The sequence below is a fragment of the Rhinolophus hipposideros genome (genome assembly GCF_964194185.1).
Source record: "Rhinolophus hipposideros genome assembly, chromosome: 8".
NCBI lineage: Eukaryota > Metazoa > Chordata > Mammalia > Chiroptera > Rhinolophidae > Rhinolophus > Rhinolophus hipposideros.
This window is the reverse complement of record NC_138054.1, coordinates 67126384-67138067: the sequence shown is the minus strand read 5'-3', so window position 1 is coordinate 67138067 and position 11684 is coordinate 67126384. Positions and strand designations below refer to the sequence as shown.

Below are 11684 nucleotides of genomic sequence, written 5' to 3'. Positions count from 1 at the left end.
CTAGGAGAGGAGCCTTTCTTTTTAATAGGAACCAAAATTTCCCCAAATCTTCAAATTTACCTTCTCAGCTTATAAAGGTAGAGATTCCAAGAAGCATGGGTGCTGAGTCTGCTCTTCGCTCTTAAGAAAGTGGGGAGTGGGGCTGGCCTGGTGGCTCAGGTGGTTGGAGCGCCGTGCTCCTAACACCGAGGTCCCGGTTCGATTCCCACATGGGCCAGTGAGCCGTGCCCTCTACAGCTAAGATTGCGAACACCAGCTCTCCCTGGAGCTGGGCTAGCTGTGTCCTACACAACTAGACTGAGAAACAATGGTTTGAACTGGAGGCGGGGGGAGGCGGAAGAAAGGGAAAAAAAAGAGGTGGGGGGGAGTGGACATGTTATTTATGAAGGAGGGCCTTCCTGACCCTCTGCTGGGCAGGGCCCTGGGCCCCTCACACACGTGGCCAGGGAACAGCAGGACCGACTTTGTCCCCTGCATATCCTCTGCTCCCCCAGCCTCCTGTGTCCAGGTCATGGCCTGAGTGGTTTTTCCTCCAAAGTGAACTTAGCGATATTGAATCTGTGCTCCTTGTGGCATGTTGGTGACATTGGCACCCACCCACCCCCTGGCTGTGGAGCACACGCCTACTCAGGAGCTGTGTCCTCTGCAAGTGTGAGGCAAAGGCTCAGGGCTCAGGCTGGGTTGCTTGTCAGTGGTCATAACCTTTACTCATTGATGTTGAGGAATTGAGGATTGGGGAGAAAATGTTTCTTTCTCACCATTTGGCCTAGCTCCTCCATCGAGAGATCCAAAAAAGAAGAGGGCTCCCTTTTATCCTTTTACCTACTAGTCCAATGCTACCATCCCCACTGAGGCCCAGCCGCTGGTGTTCCTGCCTCCTGACCAAGAACAACCCAGCTGCCTCTGTCTCCGTTTCTCATGGACCAAAATAAAATGTCTTCTTTTACAGAGATCTTCATACCCGTCTTGGTACTTTGAATGTGGCTAATTGGGTGGATCCTCACCTCTTTTCCTACCTGGCGGTCCCATCAGACAGTTTTCAATTGTGTTTATAAAAGTCATTCTGTAAACTGAGGACTCTGACATGCCCCCGCCTCTGTTGGTGACGGCAGTGCTCCTTGTAAAAGTGAGGACTTGGCTGGGGGTGGGGTGGTTTGCAAAAGGCTCGCGGTGCTTAGATGTTTCCTCCCCTGCCTTTACGAGTGCCTCAAATGACCAGATGTTAAGTGCTGGCTACTTGTATAACCTTTCTAGAAAAGGGACCTCAAATGCCTTTCCAGGGCTTGCAAAGCCAAGCAGCCCTGCCACCCCGGCTGTGGCAGATGAGACTGTGCCAGGAACAAGGGCTGAAGCCCAGACTGCACAGGAGGGTGGCCTCCATGCCCAGTATTGACTGACCAGTACTCAGGCTTCTTGGGGAGGAGACCTGGCAGGTTTCTCTGGTGTCCTTCACTTCAACCCGCGCAGGCTCTTAGCAGATTGTAGCAGCTCAGTTACAACATGACTTTACCTTGCCTTTGTAGAAACCGGCTATTTCCCAATAAGCATTTCTGAGGATTGTGATGCCTGGGCTAGCATCTAGCATGGAAGCAGGAAAGGGAGGAATGCAGTGCTGGGGAGGGGGATGTAATTTACAATCGGGTGGGGAGGACATTTCTTGAAGGTGGAGAGAAAAGAAAATAGGAGTCAAACAGCTGTCTGGGGAAGGAACATTCCAAGCAGGGGAAGCAGCCAGTGCAAAGGCCCTGAGGCAAGTGTGCTCATGAAACAGGTTGGTCAGTGTAGCTGGAATGCATGGGCAAAGGGCAGCAGGAGGAGTTAAAGGCAGATGGGTCAGGTCAGAGAATTGTGTAGACCACAGTTTGGGTTCTGCTCGTGATAAAATGGGGAGCCCTTGAAGGGCTTTGAGTCCAGGCCTGGTCTGATCAGACACTGGTTTTATAGACTCTCTGGCTCTGCTGGTGAAGAGGGTGGGGGAAGTGAATGAGCAGGACTTCCTCTCCAAGGGGTGGAGGGTGCTTGGAATGGAAGTCAGACCCTTTCTGTGCAGGCACAGGTGTGTGTGCTGGAGAGACATGGGACCAGCCTGGTGATGACAAAATACATTGTCGCTACAAGGTATCATCAAAAACTACGGCGAATGTTTAAAAACCATATTACAGTAAAAGACGCATTGCCATTAATCCCCCTCAAAACACTCCCCCTCGCTTCTATCACATTCACCCCACAGTACTGGCCACTTTCTGAAGCACTTCTGGAAGTCCTCTTTCCCAATGTCTTTAGTTGCGCTGTCGTGGCTGCCTCGATGTCCTGAATTGATTCAAAAACGTTTACCTTTTGACGTTTACATTTTGACTTTGGGGAAGAGCCAGAAGTCGCACGGTGCCAGATCCGGTGAATAACGTGAATGAGGACACATCGGAATGTTTTTATTTGACAGAAATTGCCGTATACCAGAAGCAATGTGTGACATGGAGCCTTTCCACTGTGATCACAAAATATGGTGAATGCTGCTGCCGAGCGCCATCCAATGGAAAGGCAGGGAATCTTCAATACGGGAAGTGGTGTGTCAAACTTAGTAACTGTGTGACAAGTCTCAACTTGTTTGGTGCAGTCAGTCGGGTGTGAGCTACCCTTGAGAGAAGTGTATTTTAAAGTGTGCCGTCAATCACCCTCCATCATGACAATGGTCCGTGTCACACATCGCTTCTGGTATACGGCAGTTTCTGTCCAATGAAAAGATTACAGTGTCCTCATCCACCTTATTCACCGAATCTGGCACCGCGCAACTTCTGGCTCTTCCCCAGTCAAAATGATTCAGGACACTGAGGCAGCCATAACAGCGCAACTAAAGACACGAAAGAGGACTTCCAGAACAGCTTTAGAAAGTGGTAAGAATGATGGGACAAGTGTGTCCGAAGCGAGGGGGGTATTTTGAGGGGGATTAATGGCAATGTGTTTTTGCTGTAATACATTAAAAAATTAACCATTCACCATATTGTTTGATCACACCTTGTATCTTACAGATGAAGAAACTGAAGCATAGAAGTATGGCACTTTGCCCCAAGGTACCCAGTCTTTAAGGGAGCCCAGGGCTGGCTCAGCTTCCTGGACAGAGGGGTGCTGGGCATGGGATTCATGACCCAGCTGCATCCAAGTGGCTGGCCAAGTGTCCTACAAGTAACCTTTTCTGCCCCAGGACCATGCTATTTATTAAAGAGCTATGATAATCACAAGTTCCAGCAAGCCAGAGGTGAGGGCTGCAGGGTATCCTGTTAGCTCTGTAACCAGTTACTGAATGTGCCTTGCCATCTGCTGAAGGCCTTTTCCAAGATGACAAATTCCTTTCTGGCGCTGTCCAGCCAACTGGAGTTGTGGACCCCAGCTGGGCAAAATGAGCATTTTAGGGAGAGGGACAGTCCCCCCTAGCTCAGCCCTAGGATAGCTCTAGCCAAGTTTTTACAAGTTCTTTCTGCAGGGAAGGGTCCTTGTGTTGCTGAAGGAGTGAGGAAGCATGGTTCTCCTGTCGTCTCTGAGCAGAGTTTTATTGGGAGGACTTTGGCTCAAGTAGGAAATCTCTGTGTCTCCCGGAAGGGCGCTGGCTTCCCCCTTCTGCCCTTGCTTGCCCACTGGGGCCCTCACAGGACGCAGCAGGTGCAGGAGATGGGCCCATGCTGCTGCTGCTGCAGCTGCCGCTGGAGCTGCTCCTTCTCCATTGTCAACACCTTCACCTTCTCCTGCAGCTTGCTCAGCTCCGCTGTCCACTTCTGAGGGGTCATTGTAGAAACGGGTATCTAAGCTGACATTGCTTCAGGCTCACGCACCCTCTACTCAGAGTGAACTGATGGAGGCAGGCAAGGCCCAGAGAGCCTGGGGCAGGGGTGCTGCTCGAGGCCACTGTACTGGCACCGCTATGTGGAGAAGCCAGGTTCCCTGGCCTGCAGTCACCTCTGGGGTCCTGAGGGAAGCTGCCTGACCTGAGGATGACTCATCCTCTGTGGCCTCCTTGAGTACCAGGGGCAGCCGCACCCACACAATGCCCCACTGCTGTGTCCTTCCTTCTCTAGCCCCTGCCCTCTGCCTTTCTGCCACCTGATGGCTTCCCTCCAGCACTTACTGCCACCCCCTACTGTGAAGGCCTCCCCTCAAAATGCAGTATACAGTCCTTGGGGTTATCTCAAAAGGTCTCAATATTTTACTCTCCTGGTTCCCCGGCCATGCAGCGGTGGAATACGGGAGGTAGTGTGGTCATTTCCGTACCCGAGGGCCACTGGACCACCAAGGGAACCTGAGGGCCCGCCCAGAACTATTCAGTGAGTGGCGACGGGGCCCAGCGCCAGCGTGGCACCCCCATCGAACCCGCCCAGTCTTGGCTGCTCACCTGTGTGCACCACTCCTGGATGGCGTGGCTGGCCAGTGGGCCCTGGACGCTCCCGTCCCGCCGCAGGAACACCTCCCCCTGGTCTGTCTCGTAGAGCTGCGGCTGCGCCTGGGCCTGGGCCTTGGGGGCGTGCACGCTCAGGCGGATCACCTGGGTAAAGGCAATAGCGGCCGTGGCACACGCTGCCCCGGACTGTTGGCGGCCCGCATCTCGCCTTGCTCCTCCTGGCTCAGTCTCCTGGGGCAGCCTGGTGGCGCTAGAGCAGGGCTCTTTGTTTCCATCGTTTTCTCCAGTCACCCGTTTCCCTGTCGCCCGCCCCGCCCAGCACTGCACAGAGTAGATGGAGAGTGATGACACGGCGAGTGACAAAACGGCCCCAGAGGACTCCCTGTTCCGCAGCTCACCTTGAGGGGCGTGTTGGGCGCGGAGGTGCTGACCACCGGGATGAAGGTGAGCGTGTAGGCCTCGGGGAAGACCTGGGGCCTGAAGCCCTGCAGGACGGAGTCCACCAGGAGGCGCACGCGGTCCTCGTCGCGGTGGCTACAGCGGACGCCCTGCACCCGGCCACGGTCCTCGACGCCCACGAACAGACTGCCGCCCTCGCTGTTGAGGAAGGCGCACACGTAGCGCCGCACGTGGTGCTTGAAGGTCAGGCTCAGGTACTCGCCGCCGCCCCGCTTGAACTCCAGATTGCGCGTCTCGCTGCCGAGGAAGGCGCCCTGGAAGAGCCGCTCCTGGCCCCGGATCTCCTGGTGCACGATGGCGCTGTCCGAGCGCGTGCCACTGGGTGGGTGCCGGGCGCCGGGCTGCCCGAGGGCCCGGGCAGGCGGGGTGTTGACTGGTGGGAGGCCGGGGCTCGGGCTGCGGCCGGGGCTGGGGCCGGGGCTGGGGCCGGGGCTGGGGCCGGAGCTGGGGCCGGAGCTGGGGCCATTGCCCTCCTCCTGCTGGTGTAGAACAAGAGTCGGGAGCCACGACCAGGACAGTGAGAGGGACAGGCTACCAGCACCCCCACCTCCGGGCCCCTGGGGCCCAGCCCACTCAGGCAACCTCTTGTCCCTGCCCAGGCGGAGGGGTCTAACTCTGTCTGACGTCCTGCAGCCAATGCAGGAAACAGCTGTGTCAAGCATTTGAACCAGCCACTGCTCCTTTCAGGCTGAGCTGCCCTCTTCCCAGGTGGACTGTGAGATGCACGGCAGGTTAGACGAGTTCTACTTCCCTGAGCTGGGAGCTCGGACACCTGTGGGCCAATCTCTTCCCACTTGGGTTGTGGATAGGCCTCTGAGGCCCAGGACTGGATTATTACTTCCCCTGCTAATTTGTCCCCAGCAGTGCCCTGAGATCTCGATGACAGAGCTTCAGGTCTCTGAACTGAGGGGTTTCCTGAGACCCCACCCCTTTCCCCATCTCCCTGAAACCCTTGCTGATCACTGTTAGGACCACTGGCCAGTCCTGAATCTCAACTTTCCCGGAGCTTTCCTGAGTCCCCTCCCATGGTTTCTGCTCTCTTTGGGGGCTCTGGCCACTTTCTTGGTCTGGGCCTCATTGGTCCGCCCCTCACTGGACTCTCTACCTCTAGGCTCTCCCCATTCCATCATCCTCTTTACTGACCCTAGATGCAAGTCAGATTATCAGTCCTCCCTTACTGGGTTCTGTGCTGCCTTCCAGGCTCTGGCAGCGGCTTCCAGGGCTGGGAGCTCAGTGTGGGCTGGGGCATGGTGATAAGGGGCATTCTACCAGCCCTGCAGCTCCCAGAGGAGACAGATTTATCAGAGATGTGAGAAACTGTCATTCAAATATGAATCAGGCTCACAGGCCTGGAAATGTAAGTCACAGAGCTGTTCAGTTCTGTAACAATTTAAACACCATGGAGTTTGCACGCCTCCCTACCCCCATCCTCCCCCCCAAAATAGATACCAAGGATCACGTGTCTCATGGAGTGCCCTGCACAGCCTCAGTGACCTGACTGTGCCCCCCCGGCCCCCACAGAAGCCAACCTTTCAGTCCCACTCTGCCTTGGTCTCACCACCCGTGGTGGCCTGGCCTCTGTCTTATGGCCCAGCTTTCTTCCTTAGTTGTTCCTGCAGCCTTCAGCCTGAGCTCCAGGGACACCAAACTGCCTGCCCTTCTGCATAGGATACATTCCTCCTCAGTACTCTGTTTCTCTGTATGAGCCATGTCTCTGCCTAGAACGCCTGTCCCATTTGTAATTGCCAGCCTGGATTTCACTTCCCCTGCTAATTTGTCCCCAGCAGTGAAGACCTTCCTGTGTCCTCCCACAGCTCTAGGAGGCCACCTTGCAGCTCTGTCATTGGCTGAGTCTGGCTCTGCTCATAGACGGAGGGCTCCTTGAGAGCAGGGCCAAGGCTTGGCTCCCTGCTGTGCTATCTGGCACAGAGCAGGTGTTGATATTTGTCAACTGAATGAAGGAAGTGGGCCAAGGAGAAAATCAGGACCCTGTGTGACCTCAGGCTTGGGCTGGCTCAGACCCAGAGGCCTAGCTGCAGAAGGACCCAGGGAGGAGTTCCACACATTGGCCTTTCTTCACGTGCTTCCAGGCTGGAGCAAACTAAGGGTATTGTCCCTCTGGGAGTAAGTTGGCAGTGCTAGCTTCAGGCCACAATCATTTGGGTAGCAGCCTCCCAGTTTGCAGATTTGTTCCATTTCTCAGAGACACCCCTGTACCACCACCCAGCACAGGCCTCTGCCCTGGAGTAGGCTCCAGGGCTCGCAGTCCCAGTGGCTGTGGGAAATCCCCCCACTTACCGCTCTGTGGTTTGTGGGGTCCCGGTCCTCACCCACCACCAGCTGCTTCCCGCGGGCCACCAGCTCCTTGAATATCTGGTGCTCTTGCAAGGCTGTTTGCAGGCGCCAGGGGAGGGAGGCCAGGGTGTCCCCGTGAGCGGCTACCTGCACCAGCGCATAGGCCTTCCGGGGCCGCCTCACCACCTCAATGTGCTCCCGCGCCACTGGCAGCTCCAGCCGCTCCAGGGCGTCTCGCAGCAGGCAGGAGAGCACTGGCACTGAGAACTGGGGGTTCAGGTGGCCCACGTAGAGCGTGTGCTTGTTGGGAGCCTCCTCGAGGCCCGAGTCCTCAGGTAGGGACTGTTCTGCAGGGAGCTCCTGCGGGGGCTGCTTGCCTGGGGGCTCCATAAGGGGCTCCTGCACCTGTTAGTGCTGAGCTCTTCCTGGGGGTCTCTGGCACAGAGACCTCAGAAAGGCTTCTGTGATTCCTTAGCGCTGGCTGCTCCTCCCAGGGCCCTGGGCTCTCAGCTTGGCCCAGAGCCTCCCAGGGGACTCAAGGGGTGCCAAGGCTCCTGGGAAGTTCACAGATTGGCAGGGGCTAGGCAGAGCCAGAGAGAGAAAGGGCAGAGGGCTGGCAGGAAGGGGCCTGCCACCCACCCTGGGCGTAGGACAGGAAAAGGAAAGTTAGACAGGGCTGAGCCAGAGAACAGAGCAGTGCGCCTGACCTTCCATTCCACAGAAGGGCAGACTGAGGGCATTTGCCCAACGAGGGACAGAAGGGACCAGGACTCAGGTCACTGAGGGTCTGCCGTATCTTTCCATTGGCCCAGGGGTCCTGTCTTCCTCCCCAGTCCACAGGCTTGGGGCCTCCTAGGTGCAGTCAGGATTTCCTGCCCACCAGAGATAACTGCTGTCTCCAGGCACCAGAGGAACCTCTTCAAGGGCCTTTGGAGAAAAGGTTTTAACCCAGAAGCAGCAGCGGCCCCACTGCTGCTCTTGCTTGCCTGGAGTGAGCCCAGCAGATGCTCTGAAATAGTCAGGCTTGGGTCAGAGGGTTTAGAGCAAAGGTTCTTATGCTTTGCCAGAAAAACGGCATATAAATATGTATATAATTTGAGGAGGCTCGTGGAGTTTCTTTCTTAAGAACTCGTAGTCTAGACTGAGTCCTCTGTTTTTGGTCCAGAGAGAAGTGAAGAGGGGCAGGACGAGGAGCAAGGCTGGGGCCCTGCGTACCCCCACTCCGCCTCCCACCAGGCCAGGGGCCTCTCTCCTGAGCTGTACAAACACACCCTCCACTTACCGCCCCCACACCCAGCCTCCGGTCACTGTGGCAGGTACCATCAGCCTGCATCTTTTCAGATTGGATCCTTGAGGCAGTCAGGGTTTGGGGGCTACTTCTGTTGGAGTAGGGGCATTCAGGGGAAACAGGAATAGGAGGAAAAGGGAGGCCTATGACCCTCATGTCCTGATGGTTCCTGGGGGTGTGTGTGTGGGAGGTGCCAGCGCTGAGCTCCCACCGCCCCCTGACCAGCAGCTCCCAAGGGCACTTGGGGGCTTGGCATGGGCGGGCAGGGAGAACCAGGGCTGCAGGAAGTGGGAGGGGCCTGTACAACCACCTCTGTGATCTCATGGAGTCAACAATGCCTTCTCGGCCAGCCTCAGGAACTCAGGCAGGAAGGGTTGGGAAGTCAGTCAGGAGGTCTCCCCCCCGCTACCCCCACTGTAAACAGATCCGTACAGCTTGGCCCTGGGGCTCCCTCTGGGCAGCTCCCGGAACCCAGGGGCTGAAGATGTACCTCCCTCCTCTGTAATGTCTCTCTAGGCCCTACTGCCTAGGCAGGTCCCTGGTGCTTCAAATCTCCCCCCTCGTCACTGACCCCAAGCTCCACTGAGCACTGATAGGGCCCAGCTACTGCCAAGATTGATCAGAATGCACACAGGTGGTTCTGGGGCTCTCTCTGACACCAGGCCCTTCTCTATGCCAGAGACAGAGGCTGCTGTCCAGAAGAGCACTGAAAAATAGGTCAAGGCCCTTTCTGGGTGTACCCTGAATGAACAGCACAGCCTAGGAGACCCCAGTGTCCAGGAGTCTGGAAAACTGAGGCCTGATGGAAACCACGATTAGAATCTCACAGTGGCCAAATGGAACAGACATTCTAAGTTAATCATGATGTCAGAACGACTCACTGGTGAGAGCGAGCAGGGCCCTCAGAATTCTGCTCATTCAAACCCCTCAGAGCCAGATGGACCCAAAGAGAGGAAATGACTGACCCAAAGCGTCACAGGAAATAGCTGGACTGGCTGGACCCTCGGCCTTGGCCCTGGAAGTCAGATCACTGGGCTTCAAATGCCTACTTTGGCACTTCCTTCCTGGCTATGTGATCTCAGCTTAACTTTTCTCATCTGTGAAATGGGTTTGTTGTGAAGACTGAATGAGATCACTGTAATTCATGTAGAGCAGTTTGTGGGGCGCACAGTGATATAAAAGTGTTACTATTAGGTTATAGGGCACCGTGCTGCTGCCCCCTACACCTTATTCTAAGGCCCCATGGAAAACAGGGATGTGTGGCCCTGGACAAGAGGACCTGGCCCCCGGCCAGCCTAGGCTGCATCTTTCCTCAGCCCACGAGGATGAGGATGAACCCATCCATTGAGGCTCCTGGGAGCTGCTGACCCCGAACATTGTTCTTCCCGTTCAGGCCTGTGTAGTTGCTGTGCTCACTGCTGCCTAGCTGCACCAGAGCGAAGCCCTCTGAGAGCAAAGAATGGCCCCCCACAGTGTCCTTCTGGGGGAGGAGGGCTGAGCAATGCTGGGGCCCCAGTGGGACTGCTGGAATTAGAACTCTTAAGGATCATCTTGTTTGAGTTCCTCATTTGCCGTATGAGGGAAATAATACCAAGAGGAGGGGCTGACCCGCCCATTGGAGGCACAGTGATTTGGCTGTTGACTGATTAAAAAGACACTGGCATCTATATTGTTTTTTATTTATAAACAAATCAACATAAAATAAGTCCAGATGTCAGCGGGGCAGCTGTGCTGCTGACCTGCTTGCAAAGGAAGCATGCGGACAGTGCAGTGGGTGCAGCCCGACTCCAGGCTGGAGACCCTTCCCTCCCACCCACTGTAGGGCTTTCTTGGCCTAAAATCACTGGGTCCAACCTTCTTCTGCAGCAGTTCTGGCCAGGGCAAGGAGCTGTGGAGGGGGCAGTGTGGGGCAGGGGACTGCAAAGGGCCCAGTGGAGTGGGAGAGGGCAAGGTGACAGGGACCCTCTCCTCCCCACGTGGGGTTTGTGGTCAAGGCTTTCTGGGTCTGTCCATCCCAAAGGGAAAGTGCCCCTGGGTATGTCCCCTGTAAAGGGACCACGCCTCTCTGGGGCCAGGGCAGGGCAGTCTCTCTCCTCCCGAAACCCCATGTCTGGAATGAGAGGAGTGGGAACTGGAGGGCTTGCCCGGGTGCCAGAAACAATAAATTAACAGTAAGAAAAGATCTTTTTTTAAAAAAGGTAGAGGTTTGCACCATGAGTGTGGAGTCTGGGGATTCTGTGAGGAGAAGGCAGAAGCTGTGGGGCAATGGGTGCCACACCAGGCCCAGCAGGTGGGGAGGGGACTGGGCGTGAGTGTCAATTCAGGGCCCCATCTTCTGAGTCCTCCAGGGTCGGCCCCTTCCTCCATCACTTGGAAGGCTTTCAGTCTAAACTCCTGGTGAGAGGCCAGCCAGACGTGGGAAATAAATACAGGGGACCTCAGAGCCGAGGCAGGGCTGAGGGGAGGAGCAGCGCAAGCCGGGGCCCCACACTCTCCCCTCCTTAGTCCTTCATGGAAGGAGCTATCATGACCAGAGGGGGCAGCAGGGGTGGCTGCGCACAGCCTCCTGGAGTCCTAGGCAGCCCTGAACCCCATGAGGCGCCCGGGAGCGGGCTGATGGTCCTCCTTGGGAGAAGGGGCCACCCCGCCTGCTCCGCGCTCCGTTGTCCAGGCTGCGTCTCCCTGTTCAGAACTTGCCCTGCTTCAGCCGGTCAATGTGGTAGGAGAGCTTAAGCGCGGGCCCCAGCTTCAGCCCCATGTACTTCATCATCACGTCGCTGCGCAGCAGCAGCAGGGCCTTGCCATCGATCTCCTGCAGTGGGGAGGAGGCATCTCAGAGGCTGGTCTGGCTGCCCAGGTTCCCAGGAAAAGGCCTCCCAGGGAAGTGCCAGCCACGGAGTCCTGCAAGCCTGCTGTGACACTCAGGCCGCCCTGCTCTCCACACCTTCTGTCTCCAACCATCCCTCCCCCATAACATGTGCTGAACGCACCGCACTAAGCTTGTCACAAACGTTTGTACCAACTGCCCCTCTCTGCTGCCTGAGGCAGTTTCCCGGCTCCCAAACCTCGGAAATCCTGCTCAATTCCCTCTCTTCCAGTCAGTGAACTTGTCACTTCTCTCCGCCTGCATTTATCATGACCCTCCACTGTAATTCTGTGAGTCCTCATCCTTCCTGAGTGGCAGGCACCCTCCTGAGTGGCAGTGAGCTAGGTACAGTGGAGGGTCTTCCTGAGCAGCTCTGACACCTTCAGGCC

General features: G+C 56.3%; 2 protein-coding genes across 18 annotated transcripts in view; both read right to left on the bottom strand.

Moving 5' to 3' along the window:
- Positions 1-3638: 3638 nt before the first annotated feature.
- SLFNL1 (schlafen like 1) lies at positions 3639-7543 on the bottom strand (the record flags this gene model as incomplete). 2 transcript variants are annotated; one of them, XM_081056107.1, is made up of 4 exons in its annotated part: positions 3639-3767; positions 4382-4531; positions 4786-5322; positions 7145-7543. In XM_081056107.1, 4 exons carry the CDS (start codon positions 7529-7531, stop codon positions 3639-3641), a joined length of 1203 nt encoding a protein of 400 aa, XP_080912233.1. The 2 variants fall into 2 exon arrangements, with proteins under 2 accessions (XP_080912233.1, XP_080912232.1); XM_081056106.1 differs by having other exon boundaries at positions 4786-5325; positions 7145-7531.
- Positions 7544-10086: 2543 nt separating this feature from the next.
- SCMH1 (Scm polycomb group protein homolog 1) overlaps positions 10087-11684 on the bottom strand; it is a 144311-nt gene continuing 142713 nt past the window's right edge. For all 16 annotated transcript variants that reach the window (XM_081055413.1, XM_081055403.1, XM_081055412.1 and 13 more), the window contains one exon: positions 10087-11241. In XM_081055413.1, coding sequence (XP_080911539.1) covers positions 11116-11241 — 126 coding nt within the window. In that variant the 3' untranslated portion in view covers positions 10087-11115. The remainder of the gene's footprint in view (positions 11242-11684) is intronic.